Raw genomic sequence first — 18,307 nt, forward strand, 5'->3', positions numbered from 1 at the left:
CTCAGCTCCCCAAGCCTGAATCTGCACGCTCCCAACCTGGACTGTTGTGTTCTTTTCCTCCCTCCCTCTCCTCCTCCTCCTCTTCTGCCTTGCTTTCATCTTTCTCTCTTTCTCTCTTTCTCTCTTCCTCCCTTTCTTTCTTTCTTTCTTTCTTTCTTTCTTTCTTTCTTTCTTTCTTTCTTTCTTTCTTTCTTTCTTTCTTTCTTTGAGACAGGGTCTCATTCCATTGCCCCCATTAGGCTCAGCCTTGTGGTGATCCTCCTGCACCAATCTCCCAAATGCTGGGACTACAGGCATAAGGCACCACACCTGCCTCCTGTTTTTTTGTACAGTGAAGAACCGTACGGCTTTTCATTGCTGGAAAGAGCATTGTAAGTCCATAAGTCCTTAAACCAGCATCAGCTGCTCTCAAGCATCTAGGTGAAGAGAAGGGAGCCCAGATGAGTGAAAGGGAGCGGGGCCCAGACTGGAAGGCAACATGAGAAGAAAAGGAATAAGCTAGGAGGAAAGGGGCACATAGTCAGGAACACTATCTTCCTTAGGGATCCAGTGGGCAGTTGTTGGCAGCCTGGAGGCTGCTGACCCCCATCGGCAGAACTTGACCTTAACGATGGAGATTGGCAACACTGGGCAGGGGCCAGCTGATCCAAGCCAACTCCACCCCATCAGTGATGCTAGATGGTGACACTGCACCTGTACCTTGTATGACACAGCTTTTGTGTAGGTTTAAAGGCAATGGCAGGCTTCTGTGGGCTCAAGTACAACACTCAGGTCAGGCTGGGTAAGAAGGAAGGGCCTAAGTCTTCTGGAGTGGCTTTTGAGGAGGAAGTTCAGCTTTCTGTAGTTACATCTGCCCATAGACAGGGCTCCGGGGCCCAGCAGAATGCCTTGTGCAGGTGACCCTTATCACACCATGGCTATAATCAGAGTCCACAGCTGGTGGACTTTCCGGTGGTCCTAGAGCCCATTGTACCATGGGTTCAGGGGCTAGATTGGATAAACAGAACAGGAGTAGGAGGAGAGGATTCAGGTGGGTAGGGAGCCCAGGGATCTACTGGGTAGCAAACCCAGCAGGACTGAGCTGATGGGACCCATTGAGGCCCATAATAACAGGACCAGCAGGGTGACTCACAGAGGTGTTTTGACATTGTACACTGGAGCTGTTGAAGCGCAGAGCAGGAACCCTCTGCTCGGTGCCCTGGATGTTCAAGATGCACTCGTAGCCTCGTTGTCCCGACTGAGGCTGTGGGAGGTTCTTAGCCTTCAGAGTGATGGGTTTGATCACCTCGACTGGTACCAGGATCTTGTCCACTCGCAGCAGCTGGGGGCAGTCCTGGGGACAAGAGGGCTTGGCTCAGCGTGGGCATGTGGGAAACCAAACGGACAGTGACCTCTACAAACATTACATAGATGTCGGTCTTTGTTATGGCCCATCCCTAGAGGACCACATGCCCACCCTCAGACAGTAGGGAAGGAGTAAAAATAAGAAGTCTCAACTCTTAGTTCACCATCTTGAGGCCACTCCTCCCGGAGTCTATCCTTGGCCTCTTCAGGTTAATTTTAATACCAATTTATACCCCAGATCTCTAGCAGGCCCACAGTCCCCTCCCAATTCCTTTCCTTCCTTGGCAGAGATTGACCCTGCTGCCTGGGCATCCTGCTCCTCTGGGGACTGACGGCATCTTTGCCTGCCAAGTTCCAGGCAGCCAGGAGTTAGGACAGATGGCCCATATGGGAAGCTACACATGGAGGCAACAGCCTGGGCCTCGGCTCTGCCCATAGAACTCAAATCTGGACCACAGCTGGGGAAGCCGAGAGGGCCTCCAGTACGTGGGCTGAGGTGGCATTTGGCAGTATTCTGGAATAGTGTTCCTTCGGCGGACTATTCAGTCTGAAAGCATCTGACTAAGCGGTGAAGATGGTCGGCACTGAGGAAATGCCCCTCAGAGCAGATACACAGCGCTTCTCTTGGATGCCTGCAGCAGCACTGTTAACCACCCAACCACAGAGGGTCTTTGCCCTGGAGGAAACGAATCCCTGGGCCCCTTTCTTTTGAAAACAATCAGCACTAACTTGAGAGGCCAGAATGGGCTTCGAGAATAATGGAGTCAGGAGAAGATGGGATAGGCACTCTTGGCCTTGTGCCAGGAAGGTCTATCATCCCCCAGGTTCTGCCCTCTCTCTGGGCACTGTCAGACCAGATGACCTTTGAGCAAGTTGACTATAGAAAGCACGGCACCCATGTCCTTCCTGAAGATGTTCAGACACAGGCTCACTGCTGAGTCTCAGCTGAGGCTGCTGTTCCTCTCCACAGCACTGGTCTTCATGGGGTAATACTGATTAAAGAAACCATGAAGGGAGCATACTAGAGGGGTCTAATAGGTAACTGGAGGCTGTCTTCCAAAGGAAAGGAGCCACTGGTTCCCTGTCACTGGGAGCTGCACTAGGAAAACAGTAAGCTTCTGACCCACCCTAGCACACCCCTACCCTGAGCTTCAACATCCCTTTGTCCATTCGGTAGGACTTGGATATCTTGTCCATTTGAGAACAGCTCAAAGGGGAGCAGCGCATGCAGTAATTCCATCTCTTAGGTATTCCCAAATCTCTGAAAATAGACACTTAAACAGATCCTTGTAGGCCACATTCACACTTGCATCCATCACAACAGCTGAGAGGCAGAAACACCCTAAGTGTCCATGGATGAAAGAAAGAATTAAAAAAAAGATATGTCATACCCACACAATGGAAAAGTATACAGCCTTAAGTAGGGTGAAAATTCTGACCCACATAACAGCACGGCTAAACCCTGAGGACACTGTGCTAAGTGAAATAGGCTGGCTCCACAGGGAAAAATCCTGCATGATTCCACGTGCACAGGGCAGCTAGAGTAGTCACATTCCAAGACAGAAAGGAGAATGGTGATGGACAAGTAAGGGGACATGGATGTTGCTCCATAGGGAGAGTTTCAGCTGCAGACTTGTGGGGATGGTTATACTCAGTGTATATGCACTGAGCTATACCCCCAAACCATGTTAGAATAGTGTTGTTTTCATTTATAAATTTTACAACCATTAACATCAACCAACCAGAAACTGAAAACATAGAGGAGTGGCGAGGTCTCAGGGTAGCAGGGGAGTAGCGGCAAGGACACAGCACAGCCTTGATCTTCCAATTACAGGACTTCTCAAGGTTTGGAAGAGGTGAATATCTGGGAACTATGAGGTACTCTCACAGAGAGTCCTGGTAGCTCCAGATCTGTGCAGGCCCTGCATTTATCTATCTGATCTCCCATTCTCTGACAAGATGTGACTGTGGTGTACATAGGCAAGGGGTATGATTCTGTGGAGAGGTTGATGCTTGGGCTGAAGAGGGAGGTGTGTGGGGCTGGGGGACTATGGACAGCAGTTCCATGAAGAATGGGGCGTCATGAGCCAGTCCTTGGGTACTACAGACCCACCTCAGCCTAAGGCTGGGACTGCCTTTCCTCCAAGGAGCTGGGCCTGTGACCACACTTGGTAAGAGAGCCAGGGAGTACTGGTACCTCTCACCTCCACATCTCCAGCAAATATTGCCACCCATGAGCAGGCCCAGGGAACCTGGAATTCTAGACTCCTCTGAACAACCTGACTGACCCCCTTCCTAAAGGAGAAACTGAGTCAGAGAGAGGCAAAAGAATAACTCAGTGTTAGCAGGTGGGTGGACAGCTGAAGAAGCCAACTGTTTGCATCACCACCCTTCCTCCTGTTTGTGGAAGAACAGGTTTGGTGAGCAGGACCCTCTCTGAATGGAATCTCTCAGTCAGTTGGAGGGGTGAGACCCAGTTGAGCTAGACTGGAGCCCTGCTCTGTCCAGGAAATGTCAAGAGCTAAAGCCTTTCTCACTTGTCCCCTGTAAGATTCTCACCAAAGCTTGTTAGGAGTGCTCTAATGAGTCCTGATTAGCAATGGCCCCATAAAGGCCTAGTTTGCATATAAAAAGGTTGGCAGTTCTGAGAGTAAGTTCATTAATAATAATTGGAGAGGCCCAGGGATGGGCTGGACACATCTTCCTCTAAGTAGTGCTGATGTTTGACCCCAGTGCCCCTGCTTAATTGAAATGTAAAATGGCAATTTTCCCCTAGGCAACAAGGCATGAAGAGGCCATCTCCACCATCCTGCCCCTCCTCCCACCCATCATCCCAGACTGACCTGCTGCCTGCTAAGATGCCAGGTGCAAAACCACCTACAGACTCAACTCTCAATGGGAAATGTCAGGGAAGGTGCCACAGTCCCCCAGGACTCTGGAGCCCTGTTTCCCCGCCCAGGGGCTGAGGAACTCTGACATCTTGGTCATGGACATTTGGGGTTCCTTAGCTAGAGAGATGCTGGGAATTAAGTTATGGAGTCCCTGTCTCCTTCTGCTGGTTTCAGAATCAAGAAGAGTGCACTTGTCATTGGCTGGCCTAAGTCCAGGGATGAGCAGTCTTCTTCCAAATGTATGTTCTGGAGACTCCATGAGTTAACATGTGCAAGGTGGCTGACTCAGAGAGAGTAAGCATCCAGCAAGTGTTTCCTCTTTCCTTGCCTCCCTCAGCTCCGGCTGGAGTTTGTCCCTCTTCTGTTCCCAGTTTCTACTGCCTGTTCACAGGGCCTATCCATCCAGCCCACTCCCGTCTCTCTTCCTTTTCCAGAATTAGAGCATCAGTTCTCGGCAGCATATCCCAGCCTTCTAGATTTCAAGTCTCTTGCTGGACCTGACTCATCTCAATACCTTCAAGTGCCTCAGGCATGGGAGAGACAGGTAGGAAGGAATGTCCTCTGTCCATGGCTCTCCTACTGAGAATCTCTCTCTCAGACTGTTCTGTTCTGGTAGGCAGGACCTTGGAACCTTGAAATGGGTTAGAATGGCATTGCTTTTTACCTAGCTTCTCTGGGGCTGTGGATTGTAGCCTGGTTATCCGTTGCCTTACTTCTAATATCCACTTATGAGTGGGTACATACCGTATTTTTCTTTCTGGCTCTGGGTTACCTCACTCAGGATGACTTTTTTAATTCCATCTATTTGCCTCATGTTCCTCCTTCTACAGGAGGTCCCAAGCCTCTAAAGAGATGGGTCCCTTGGAACCATGAGGTACCCACACAGGGAGTCTTAATGACTCTACCTCTGTGCCCCTGAATCTGGTTCCCTGAATCTATCTATCAGGAGAAGTAACATCCTTAAGTTACATTGTCACATGCTCAGAGACAGGAGACCCATTAGCCAACCACATGGCCAAACCCTCTCTTCATCCACAAAATGAAGATATGGTATGGACTAGATGATTTTTATGGTCCTAGACCATACTATAAAGACATACTATAAAATACATATTTGGGCTTTGTCCCTGGTTCCTGGCACAGAGCTTCTAAAACCCTTGGAGTTATGGTGATAGGACCTTCCTGTTGTTCTCAATAAGCCCATTTCAACCATATTTGAGTTTAAGCCAATGAAGAGCTCATCTGAGGATGCGGACTATTTGCTAGCCCACTGTGGGATGACAGGATCTTCCCAGATGCTGCAGGAGAGAGAGGAACTAAAAGTTGAATTCAGTAGCAGTGGCCAGGGTGGTAGTGGATGTTGGGAGAACCATTCAAGTACACCATTGCAGATTAAATAGAGTGCATTTCTGCTCCTCTGATCTTACAACTGTTCTCTGGAGTAAGCACGCTGCTGGTCGAAGAGGAGTTAATCAGTCCTGCCTGCATAAAGGGACTGCCATAGGAGCCCCACGTAAGGAGCTCAGGAGATGCTCACTGGTTACAGGCACGTGCTGCTCTTGCAGAGGACTGGAGTCTGGTTCCTAGCGCCCACATCAGGTAGCTCATAACCATATGTACCTCCAGCTTCAACAGATCTGATACCCTCTTCCTGCCTCCTCTGGTATTTGCATGAATGAACACAAGCACACACAGGCACACACACACACACACACACACACACACACACACACACACACACACAAAATAAATAAATAAATCTTAAAGAAAAGGAACCTTCCATGAAAGAGTTCCTGGAACTTCCTAGTTGGTGAACAGATGGCGGGGCCTGCGAGGGTGTACACATGAAGCAGGACCTTATTCCCACAGACCTTATTCCCCACAATTTTCACTAGCTCTTCATCTGCATCTTTTGTACAATCTTTTCTAATAAGCCAGGAAATGTAAATAAATGTTCCTCTGAGAGCTGTGACCCCTTGCAACAAAGTATCAAGTGTGAGGAAGGGGTTTAGGAAGCCCAAGTTATAGCCAGTTGGTCAGACACATAGGTGACCATGTCTTGCGATTTGTGACTGGCATCCTAAGTGGGGGTGAGCTTGTGGAAGTGAGCCCTTTAACGTGTGGGATCTGACACTAGCTCCAAGTGGATCGGATCAGAGTTGAAGGAAATTGTAGGCTTCCTAGCTGGTGTCTGGGGAAGATTAAAGAACAGCTTGGTAAGGAAGGAAAAGTGACCCATGTGGGGTCATGAATGTGACATACGGAGAAGAATGGCTTGTTTTCCTTTCTGTCCTAGCTCTATTATTAGCCTAATAGATGACCTGGGATTCATCAATAGACTCTTTTTGAAGCTCATTTTTTCCATCTCTACAATAGAAATAACAATATCTCCTCAAAAACAATAGAAAACAAAGGATAATCTCTCTCTCCCTCCCTCCCTCCCTCTCTCTCTCTCTCTCTCTCTCTCTCTCTCTCTCTCTCTCTCTCTCTCTTTCCATATCTGACACACACATACAGCATAATCAAATCTATTTCTTTACATGCTAACTTAAAAAAAATTAAAAAACAAAAACACAGTATCTACTTAGTTTAAAATGTGGTATCTAAAATACCAATCAACTGAATGAATGATGAATCAGCAAGGGTGACATGAAACTTTACATGGAGACATGGTTATCTATCAGCAGGGAAGTATTTTATTATTTTAATCATTGGTATTTTTTTAGCCTGGTATCTCCTAGCACTGGACACTGGATCTGGCAGGCATTCTGTGCTCCTGTTGCAATTCTAGCTGATGTGGTTAACTTGGCGCAGGGATTCAATCCCTACCCCCATCACACATACCTTCCCATGTGCTATCTTGTTTTGTAACACAACTCATGTCATCATCCTGATATTTCAATGAAGACGATTCAAATAAGCAGTAACCTCAGTACTCACAAACGGTAAGTCAGTATTTTCTTCTGCTCATCTTATTTTCAGCCACAGATGATTATCTAGCCCCACACTGATTCCCTCCAAAACATACTGCCCTTCTCTTTTCAAAGCAGGTATTTCTCTGAACCGCCATTTGAAAGGGGCCAACTCTTGCAGAATAGAAAACACCTGTATTTGACAAGATTATGTGGAGACGTGAATGCATGCAGTAAGAAACAGTCTCCCTTGGAGGCTCTTTCACCCTGTGGCTACATTCTACAGTTGTGAGAATAGACCAAAGATATGGAGGGACAGTGGCTTGAGGCACAAGCAAATATTTAATAGCTTGAAATTCTGGAGGTGGATCCAGATGACTCCGGGTCCACAGTCTGGCCCCTTGTATATTGTGGTCTTCACTTAAATGCACACAAATGAGGGTGGGTTACTGAGTGCCAGGAGCAAAGGCGATGTAGGAAAGCCATGAAGCTGCCTTTCCATCCACTTTGTCCAGCTTGCTAGTGGCTCCTTTGGGCAGAGGCTTCATAGCATATTTAAATAATTGAACAAGGACATAAAGAATGCTCCTGGGCTGGGAGAGAGAACACTGCCTTCAGGGCTGGGGCTGCCTGGGACTGCCTGGAGGACTGAGGGACAGGCTTGTAGATTTATAGCCCCTGATGTATTTGCAAGATGAAAGCTCTGTTTCACCCAGTTGTTACAGTGAAATTGGGAGAATGCAAAGCTCTTGGGGACAGCCGGTCTAGAGTGTCTAAGGAAAGCATGATTTGCAGGTCACTTCTTCTCCCCCAATACCACTTCAGCCCCCTCCTGGCATCAATTCTAAACAGGAGTCAGCCCCAGTAGCCCTAACAACTCCCCAAATTTATACTCACCTTCTCAGACCCCTGATGCTCAATACAAAGATGTAATGCACCATATATTTTCTTGCTGTTCCCCAAGTTTATAATGCCATTAGCATGATCTACGATGGGCTGGTTTATGGAGAGAGCGAAGTAATAATACAGAAAGGAAATACCCATAACCCCAAGGGGGAGGGGCAGGTGAGATTGATGGAAAGTGCAGTTGTCTGGAGAAATGGCAGCCCAGTAATTGAATACCTGAAAGGGGGATGTGTGCATGGGTTGGAAACAAGTTTTTGAACTGGGTTTGGCTTTGTTTTCTCAGGGGAGGGTTAAAGCTATAGTGGGAGTGGGTCCCAGGAATGGCTGTCTGACGGAATTAAAGCAGAATCACTGACAATGGGGGATAGCCTAATTTCTCTCCAAAGTCAAGCCTGGGATAAATGCCTTTGGCCTTTATCTCTAAGGGTGGATTTCATTCAGAACCAGGGACAAGCAGCAGCTTAGGATTCTTCCTTTCTGGTTCTGTAGTTCTAGAGTGAACTTGACCTTTAGGGTCTCAGAGTTCATCATACCTGTCCTAGTGTAGGACATCTCGGAGGCATCAGGGTAGCAGCGGATGTTGGGAGAACCTTTCAAGTACACCGTTGCAGATCAAATAGAATGCCTTTCTCCTCCTCTGGTCTTACAACTGTTCTCTGGAGTGAGCACACTGGCTGAATGTGAGGAGGAAGAGTAGTGCCCGGAACCTCCCCTCTGAGATCGTTCACCTGGGAACCACCCACGTATCTGTAACTTTCCTAGCTTGGTGCCTGGAGAGCACAGCTTCCGCGGTGGTTCACTTTGATTTTTCAGCTCCGCTGAGAACCAACAGTGCAATAGCTCATTGAGGACCACCTCTTGCCAGTGGATTTGTTCTCTATAGCAGCTCCTCTTAATCATCGCTACCAAGTGTGTTCGCTAGATGGATCCGTTCAGGTGAGGCTGTGGAGGAGCCAGGAACTCTGTGCGGTGCACACAAGGACAGAGGCTCCTGCAGCTCTGGTAATGCCTGTCCAGCCAAAAGGCCATTCCAGGAGATGGCAGGAAGCCTTGTGGATACTAAGAGAGGGGGACTGGGAGCAAGCAGGGAGACATGGCCACCCTAGCATGCTGTCACCTCATCTCTCCTCTCCTCTCCCTTTCTATCTGCTGCCTAGGCTCTGGCAGCCGATCTAAGGGTCTACGTTGTTATCACAATGCCATCATTAGTTGAAACAAAACCATCCCTTGTAACTGGGATATAGTTACTATAAACGACATATGTTACTGGGCATTCTATTTCTAATCATTGTAATTATGCCTGAATACTTGCTGTTCATAACACAACTACAATGGTCCACCAGTTCTCCATTGCAGACCAATAACTTCGCCTGAACGTGCTCTTTGTTCCGAGGGAAAGAAGTAATTCAACACCCCTGGTGATAGCCAGTGAAGCCAGTGTTGAAACTGGAAGAGGAAGGATGAAAGCATTCCTGGGGATACAAGATGGGGCAGCGCAGATGAAAAGCCACCTGGCAGCCTCCCTCGTGGCTAAACAAAAGGACCCTCTCTGCATAGCCTCACCGGTAAAAGTGAGTGTGAACCTGAGGACTTTGAGAAGAATCATTGAGGCCTGAGTCTCACCAGCATTCCAAGAGGGTCTGGGCCCAGGTGTCTAGAGGAACTTCAGGCTCTAAGACCAGGAGACACCGAGTCAGATGCCATCTGGAGCCCTAAGCCTTAACTGGACATTGACTAGGTACTCATTCTATAAGAACATTCACTGCACCCTTGCCCTATGAGAACACTTCTTGGCTGTGGATTTCTCTTAAGTGCACTCAAGCCCGTGTTTATCTGCAAGTATGGAAACCTAGAGGTCGTGTAGGCCGGTGGTGTCCTATCAAATGCAGATCTGAAGATCTCATTATATGCCTGTAAGCCTCAGCAGCTTAAGCACAAAGGCTCTAAGGCACCGTAAGGTAACAGTGGCTTCACAGTCGCTGTAGGTTGGGGCTGGAATGTCCCACTAAAGCCTATGTTCTTAAGGCTTATGCTCCAGAGTGATGCTACAGGGAGCGGGCAGTGGGAACTTGAAGGGAGGTTTTACTGGAAAGTCTTAGGGGGTGTGTCCTTGAAGGGAATTGTGGGGCTTGGTCCATTTCTTTTCTTTTTTCTCTTTTCTTTTCTTTCCTACTCTTTGACCATCATGAAGTAAGGTGCCTTCCAGCAGGTCTGAAAGGAAACAGGTCCTTCCAAACATAGATTAAAAACTCCAAAACTATGGACCAAAATAGACCTTTGCTCTTGTTTTGTTTGTTTTTCATTTTTTCTTTTATTTTTTTGAGATTATAATATATTTTAACTACATCATTTCCCCCTTCCCTTTCCTCTCTCCAAGTCCTCAAAATACCCCTTCCTTGCTCTCTGTTAAGTTCATGGCTTTTTTTCATTAATTGTTGATATATATATATTCCTTAATATAACCTGTTCAGTCTGAACATGTTACTCATGTGTGTTTTCAGGGCTGACCTTTCGGCATTGGAAAACCAACTGGTGTGCTCTTCCAGGGGGAGAATCTTTCTCCTGCTCTCAGCGTTCCTTAGTTGTCTGCAATTCTTTGTGTGGGGTTGAGGCCTCAGGAGTAGGTTTATCCCCATCCACTTTGGCATGTCTCCTGTCGTTGTTCAGCTCATGTCTGGGCAGTCATGTTGGTGACACTCTGGGAGAAGTTTCTGACTTTCCTAGGAGACAGCCTCACAGCAAACTCCCCAGTCCTTCGGCTTTTGAAATCTTTCTGCACCCACCTTCCCTCTTTGTAAGTTGTTTTATCTCAGGCGTCTGCAATAGTATCAGAAAGCTGACCATCACCATGGCAGAAGTTTAGATGGCTGGCCTGTGAATAACTTCTCTGGCATCGGATAAAAAACACCAACGACCAAGCTCTCTTTCTGTTGCATACTTTCCCTTTGTATCCTTTATTCCTGCGGTTGTTATGTAGGAAAACAAACAAACAAAAAGCCAATGGCATTGAAAAATGCCGCATTTACACTAGGAGGCAGAGATTCTGTTTTGAGTTCTGAAAACAATGGTCTTCTCTCACTGAACCCAAAAAGCTAGACTTAGTCAATAGTTCACAAACGTTTATTTGCTTAGTTCCCGTTTGGTACATCCATCCACTAGGAAGACGTTGCCACAGCAACCACATGAAGTAATCAACTTAGCCTCTTCCTCTATGCTCACTTCAAAATGGCCCTGGGATGTAGTTGGACCAGAAACAAACTCTTAGAACTTCTTTCTCTTAAAATAAGCAGAAATCCAAGACAAAGAAGAGCCCAAGTCCATCCCATGTGATACTGTAGTAGGGAGAAATGAAGATTCTGAGTTATGCTGGCCTCTCAGACTCCAGGGGCTTGCCTGGTAACCACGCCCAGCTTATGGAAAACGGAAAGAATTGAAGGGCAATGACAATGGCTGGATCTGTCTCCATGCCCGTGTAGTTAGCTATGGTTCTCAAAGCCTGTTCCTTTCTCAGGAGTCTGCTGTCCAGTCCCTGGAGCAGCCATGGATCCCCAGCAGATTCTGACAAAGCCTGGTGTGAACAGGCCTTGTACTTGGAAGCACCATCTCTTACAGACAGCCCACCATTGTTCTGGGAAAGCTGGTAGCTCTTACTTTGCTCTCTTTTGGTTCCTTTAGCCTTTCTTTCTAAGCCTTGAAGACAACCTTGCCACAAGAGAACAGGAAAGAAAATGAGCAAGAGAGCAAAGCAATTGCAAGCCTCCTCCAAGGTAAGGGAGCAGTGGGAGGCGTTTGCAACCCCCAAAGTCCATTGTTTTTATTCTCCTGTTTGTCTTGGGCCTTTCTGTTCCCAAACTTTGGTCAGGTTCACTATTCTGAGAGCGGGAGAGACCCTGAAAGCCACTTTGTCTGACTTCTATCATGTTCCGGGCAGATTTCAGATGGGCGTTGCCTGGAGCCTTGACACCTGACCTTAAGGGAGTCAATCTACCCTTCTGCCCCTGTCCTCAAGATCAAGACCCAGCCATGTAGATGAGACTATCATCCTTTTCCAGCTTTTCATGCCACAGTGGCCCACTGGCTGCCTGACTCGTGTCCCTTCATGTTAATTCCATTTATATTAGACAAAGGTAAGAACTCACACATACATACTTACACTCACACATTTGTACCTGAACCTCCCAGCTGAGCCAGAACCATGGCGTCAATGCAGGGCTGAACTCATCTATTGCTTTCATACAGTGTGCCTGAAGAGTCAAGGTTAGGGAGGAAAGAAGAAATCCCTGGGATCTTTTCTTGGTTTTCCCTCTCAAGAGAAGGGCCACACATGTGTTTCATGCTTACGAGCAGCGCCTCTCACCATCCCGCTGCTGGAACCTACCTCGGGCAGCTTCACTCGGCCCTCCTGGAAGGAGCATGTGTTGGGGTCATGAGTGCAAACGTGTCGGTATTTACACCAGTGGCAGCGGTATGGGCTCTCCACACAGGACAGACATCTGGGCACAGGGAAGAAGCACACATCTTAGAACTTCAGCCCAAGCACCCACATCTCTAGACGCTAGCAGAACATTTTGCTAGTAAAGGAGACAACCCTTGAATGATGAGCAAAGGAAGGCTTCATACAAATCTGCCCTTCTTCTCTTCTCAAGGCCTCAGGAAATGAGCTCCTCACTCAGAGCTGGAACCCATTTCCTCCAAGGCCTGGTGAGCCTCCCTCTACCCCCATTAGTTGACATGGTTCTTTGCTAAATAGAAGATCAATAAGGACTGAAGTCTATAGGAACGAGGACAACCCCCAAATCGGGTTTTAATTGAAATTGCCTCTGAGTCTCACTGATAAGGGCCTGCACCAATGGTGCTCTGGTAACAATGGAAGCTATCAAGGTTCCAGTCTCCACACTGTGTGTCCCCGCACAGTTGCCATCCCACTCTTTACCTCCAGGAAACAGGCAACTTTGTAAGAGCCAGCCTTATGTTGCTTAAAAACCCAGCATGGTTCCCTATTGTCACAAGCTCAAAGGCCTTGCCACACAGGTAGAGCTGCCCTGAGCACCACCCTTCTCACTGCTGCTGCTGTGCTTAAGGTGCTGCTGCCTTGAGCAGGCCCCATGCTCTCCACAGGCGGTTCTACCATCTGTTGGAGCTTTCTGTTTTCCTCCACTTGACCAATCTTTGGCCAAAGGAGAGTTGGTCCCTCTGGGTCCTCATTTTGTAAACCTCTGTGCGGGGATACTCCTAACTGCTTGGTGTTCTAGTTCATCATTAAACATCAAGTTCTTCCATGAGGCTACTAGGCTGCAAACCTAGTAATTGGGCAGGTATTGGTTCCAGTGGAGGGCAGGGCCTGAGTGCTGGGGTCTTATTAATTTGTGACTCCTCTATCTGATGAGTAACACTGTGGATGGGATGGAAACGTCACATCTGATTGGGGCCTGGGCAGGATAGATGCTTCCTTCCTTGGGGTCCCAAAGTAAGTTAAGCTCTAGTCTCACAGATACCGTACATGAGCCCTAACTTTTTTTTTTAAATCAGATTAGAGTCCCCTAAATGTCATGTTACATACCTACTTTGTAAAGAGAGGAATGCAAACAGTATGCTAAGGCAAACAGGAATGTTGGGGGTTCAGGCAATGTGTTTTCCAAACTCTCTCTATGGAACCCTAAAGGTTCTACAGAGCTCCTTTGGAGACTATATACAGTCTCATGGGGCTCCTAGATATAGGGGCTCCTGGACTCATGATTCCCCTAGTCAACAGTCTCTTCTCCCATCTGTTTTGCATATTGGACTTCCACACCTAATTCCAGTTTCTATGGTAAGGAAAATTAAAATTGTACAGCTCCAATCTGGTTCAATCTCATTCTTTCATAGAGGAAATAGCAACATAACCATAGCAAAAGGCAAGAGTACTACCCAGTCAACGAGCCACATGGGGTTCTAAAGGTTGCCTTGCAATGGCTCTTTTCCTCCTTAGAGCCATCCCGTGAGAGTCAAGTCTGCTGTACAGTCGGCAACAGCAGTGTCCCAACCAGGGACTGCTCAATAGGACAGTCAGTGCTCCTGGGGTGTCATGTTGCAATTTGAATGTCAAATGTCCCCACAGGATCCTCTGCTGGAACTCTTGGTCCCTAGTTGGTGGTACTGTTTTGGGAAATTTGTGCAATCTTGGGGACTGTGACCTGGGTAGCAGAAAAGGGTCACCGGAAACAGGCCTTGAAGATTCCCACTTCTGGTTTTGGCCTGACAGTTCGGCTTCCTGACTTGCCAAGATGCGAGAAGCCGTTCTACAAGCTCTCACTGCTGCAGACAAACCGCCATGATGTCCCCATCATGATGGACTGTATGCTGTGAATCATGAGCCATAGTCAATTTTTCCTCCCTTAGGTGACTTTCACCAAGTATTCTGTCACAGCGATTAGAAAATTAACTAACACAGGCCAGTCGCTAACTATTGTGGTACCAGTACCTCTAGGTCCCCTTTTATAGATGACACTAGTGCAAAGAATGGTCAAATCCTCTAGCTAATCTGCTGTCCATGATGACTATTTAGAGGTGGGAGATGCCAAAGCCAAACAAAGCCAGAATCAGGTTTCTGTATCTCCATAGTGAGGCCTCAGCCACTCTCTCTTTTGACATTCCTTTTGCACTTATCAGCCTATATGAGTCCTGACCCAGTTTATAGGGTGGGACGTTTACTTGACTTGCTAGACGACCTGACCTCTCCTGGATACATGTAAAGGCTGCCCTCCCTTCTCTGATCCCTCCTCTGTGTAGGTGTGAACTGCCGTCCTTCGGGTGAGCTACATCACCCCTAGTACAATGGTGGGAAGGGAATCATCAGGCTAGAAGACTTCTGCCAGGGAAGATGCACGGGCTAGGGATTTGCAGGGCTCACACCGTAGGCTCCCACTTTTGTCTCTTTCTAGTCTCTTTCCATTCACCCTATCAGTACAGGAGAGAGGCCCATCTTCTAGCATTAAGGAGGCCTCTTTGGAAGCCTCCATACAATGATCCCTTGAAATCATCGCGGGGTCTTCTGATCTCTGAGTGAGCCTTGACCCTAGGAACAGCAAGCTGAGTAAAGCCAGGGCACTCACGAGGTGTGGACGCTGCAGTTGTAGAAGACAAAGCTGGTGCTGGCGAAGGTCACGCCCGTCTCCTTCGACTTGAGCTGCAGCTGGACAACATGATGGTCTCCTATAAGGTAGAGCCCGCCAGCGGGGCCCGGGGAAGTTCAGAACCCGAGCCAAAGGTCCATGAGCAGCAATGCGCTCCAGGAAAGAGAGCCTGCTCCTCTGGGACACTGTCAGGTTTCATAGGCCCCCGAGTCAGCAAGGTTCAATTCCAGGATGAATCTACCCCACTCCCCGCACCCACCCCCAACCAAGTTATGTTTGGTCTCCCTTCTCTGTTATATCACCGGACCCCCAGTCACTTATCTTGAGCTCGTGGGTGCGCACCCACCCCCTCACATGCTGTGTTTAAAAGCCTCTCAGAATCACAAACAGTGATGAGTAGCCAAGGAGGGAAAAAAAATGTACGATCTCAGGAAAGCTGTTGCCAGTGGCACAAAGTGGCACTGCATATATGTGTAAATATGTGCACCTGACCTCTGTGCAGAGAGACCTAGGCCTGATACTATCTCCTCTGGGGGACTTGGCTCCAGAGGGGTGAGGGGTATAAGACCCCTCAGCTGGCGCCAAAGAGGCATTGGAGCCCATGTTTAATTCACAGCCCTGACCCTGGACCCCACTTCCAGCCTTGCTCTCTGCCTTCCCCAGGAGCCTCATTAATCAATCAGCTCTGAATAAATGTGACAAGCCCAAATGGGAGGGACAACACGGAATCAATCTGCCTAGGCCAGCCTGTCCCTCACCAGTGTCAAGCCTGTGTCCTCGCACATCCTTCCCAACAGAGTTGGTTCCAAGCAACAGGCAGCTGTGTGTGGGACAGTGGGGACAAAGTGCCCTAGAGTCAGGGACCTACTCACGTGACTGTGAACGAAGGGTTACGGAACCACTGGACCTGCCCCATTATACCCTTGCTTCTGGCTAGCTTCCCTCTTCCCCAGTCCTCCCTCTCCCTCCCAGGGCAGCTAAAACAAGAACACCGCCAATACACACCACTGCTCTTCTGGCCTGGCCTCTAACTACCTTCTCTGTCGCTTCTCCTCATCTAGGATGAGGCAGACATTCGGTTGCTAAGCTGGGGCTGAGACAGAAGGGTTGCACCAGTCAATTTCCAAGGGTAAAAGAGGAAAAGCTCACCTCTACCCCTTTCAACCGTCAGCCCACTCCCTCTGACTTATCCCTGCCCCTAGGCTCCCTCAACCCCCCACTTCTGTCATGAGTTCTGCTCCCCAGGCACAGTGAAGAGTCTGCCATCCAACTTCGCCTCCAGGGACTGCTTGCTCACCATTTTCTGTGATGATGCGGGGCACCTCCTTGGCTGCAGGGGAGTAGCATTGGACCTGATTGCCTATTACCAGCCCATCCATCTCTGACAGATCCTCAAAGGTACAGTTGACACCTGCTGACAGCTCCGGAACATTGTATGTCTCTAGGACCAGCTGTGAACAGGCCAGCCAGGCAGGGGGAAAGAGGAGAGGAGGGGGAATGGGGAACAGAAGGAAGAAAGGCAGCAGGCAGAGAAAGAGACAGACAAAGGAGAGTTATTACCACAGATCAGTTTGTTACAAGAGTGGTGTAGAGAAGGCAGTGGGAGGCAGAGGCAGAGACTGAAGAAACCCACTAGGATCTGAGTGGATGTGGCCCCAGAAAGCGGGAATGCTTAGGGGATTTGTGTGCTAGAAGAATTCTGAGCAGGACCAGGTTGGCTGATAGGCCACCTCTTCCATTTGGTAAAATGAGAACACTAATGACCACATGCTTAGTGCTAGGACTCAGAAGTCTGTAAATCATTCTCCTGATGGACCCACATTGGCCTCCTTTATAGATAAAGGGGTCATTCCCAACACTCATTGCTCCATGGTCTTAGTCTATCATTCTATATTTACTTGCATGCCAATTAAACCCAAATTGGCTAATGGATATTTAGGTATACCCATGGCATATTTTATGTTATAATAAAATATTACACTTTTTTATGTTTGGTAATATAATGCTGTTTTCCTGCAAATATATATTTTGAGCATATCCCCCATGCTCCACCACTCTCCCCATTTCCATCTCTCACTTTCTGGTTAGTCCCATTTCCCCTCTTTTTATAGCTTCCACTTTTATGTCACATATAAATATATGATTTTATGTCTCTATAAAATCTAGGACTCACAAATGAGAGAAACATGGTATTTGCCTTTCTGAGACAGATCTAAATTCAGTTAATAATATCTTGTTGCACCCATTTTTCAGCAAATGGCATGGATTTGCTCTTCTTTATGACTGAAAACATCCATGTTCAAGTATCACATAGGAGTGAGTACTATATCTGGGTCATATGGGGGGGGGTCTACTTTTTTTTTTTTTTGAGGAACCTCTGCACCAATTTCCATAGTGCCTAGACTAGTTTAAATTGCTATCAGCATTTTGTTTTTAGTTGTTTTCTTAACGACTGCCATACTGACTGGAGTGAGATGGAATTTCAGTGTAGCCTTAATTTGTATGCCTTGATCACCTTTGATATGGTCACTTCCTTGTGGAAGTGGAACCTTTTCTTCAATACTCTTGCCCATGCCACCTTTCTTGGGTTCCCAGTAGACACTTCTTCACTAACATCTCTGACCCTGATCTAGAGCTGTCCCAAGAGGCCTTGGTGCTTTCTGTTGGGGCAGAGTTCTTCCCTGGATTCTGACCTCCCCTCCCTTACCAGCACATTGTACTGAGAGACAGAGATGTTGTTGGGATGGACTGTCAGCCGGACACACTGCTTCATCTCTGAGGCAAACCTTCGAGGTTCCCTGGAGCGCTCACACCGTTCCTTCCGGGTGCACCTAGGAAGGACACACAAGGATCATCAATGGCCCAGAAAGGGACTGCCATATCCAGAAGCTCTTGGGGCCTGTCTAAACCTAAAGTGCTCACTTCCCTTCCTCTTCAAGCTTCTATCATGCTCAGCTTTGGAAAAGGCAGCAATTCCCCTCACCTTCAGAGGCACATGAGGAGTCACACAGTCTTGTCTAGTCTACTTTCTGTTCATCCACAGCCTCTGACACCCTCCACCCCCTTTTTTATGCAAACCTCACTTCTCCCCACATACGACGTGTAGTACATGATACATATTGTATTGCTTTTGTACACCCAG

General features: G+C 47.9%; 1 protein-coding gene across 6 annotated transcripts in view; it reads right to left on the minus strand.

Annotated features, from left to right (window-relative positions):
- Window positions 1–18,307, minus strand: part of Plxna4 (plexin A4) — a 465,281-nt gene that overhangs the window by 83,805 nt on the left and 363,169 nt on the right. For all 6 annotated transcript variants that reach the window (XR_008214655.1, XR_008214654.1, XR_008214653.1 and 3 more), the window contains exons 6-10: window positions 17,873–17,996; window positions 16,463–16,616; window positions 15,145–15,244; window positions 12,432–12,546; window positions 1,133–1,333 (exon numbers count right to left, since the gene is read on the minus strand). Coding sequence is in view for 2 of the 6 variants with exons in the window: in XM_052722108.1 (XP_052578068.1) it covers window positions 1,133–1,333; window positions 12,432–12,546; window positions 15,145–15,244; window positions 16,463–16,616; window positions 17,873–17,996 (694 nt within the window). In the remaining 4 variants the exon portion in view is untranslated. The remainder of the gene's footprint in view (window positions 1–1,132; window positions 1,334–12,431; window positions 12,547–15,144; window positions 15,245–16,462; window positions 16,617–17,872; window positions 17,997–18,307) is intronic.

The sequence above is a fragment of the Peromyscus californicus genome, unplaced genomic scaffold (genome assembly GCF_007827085.1).
Source record: "Peromyscus californicus insignis strain IS unplaced genomic scaffold, ASM782708v3 Scaffold_6__1_contigs__length_162567912, whole genome shotgun sequence".
Taxonomy (NCBI): domain Eukaryota; kingdom Metazoa; phylum Chordata; class Mammalia; order Rodentia; family Cricetidae; genus Peromyscus; species Peromyscus californicus.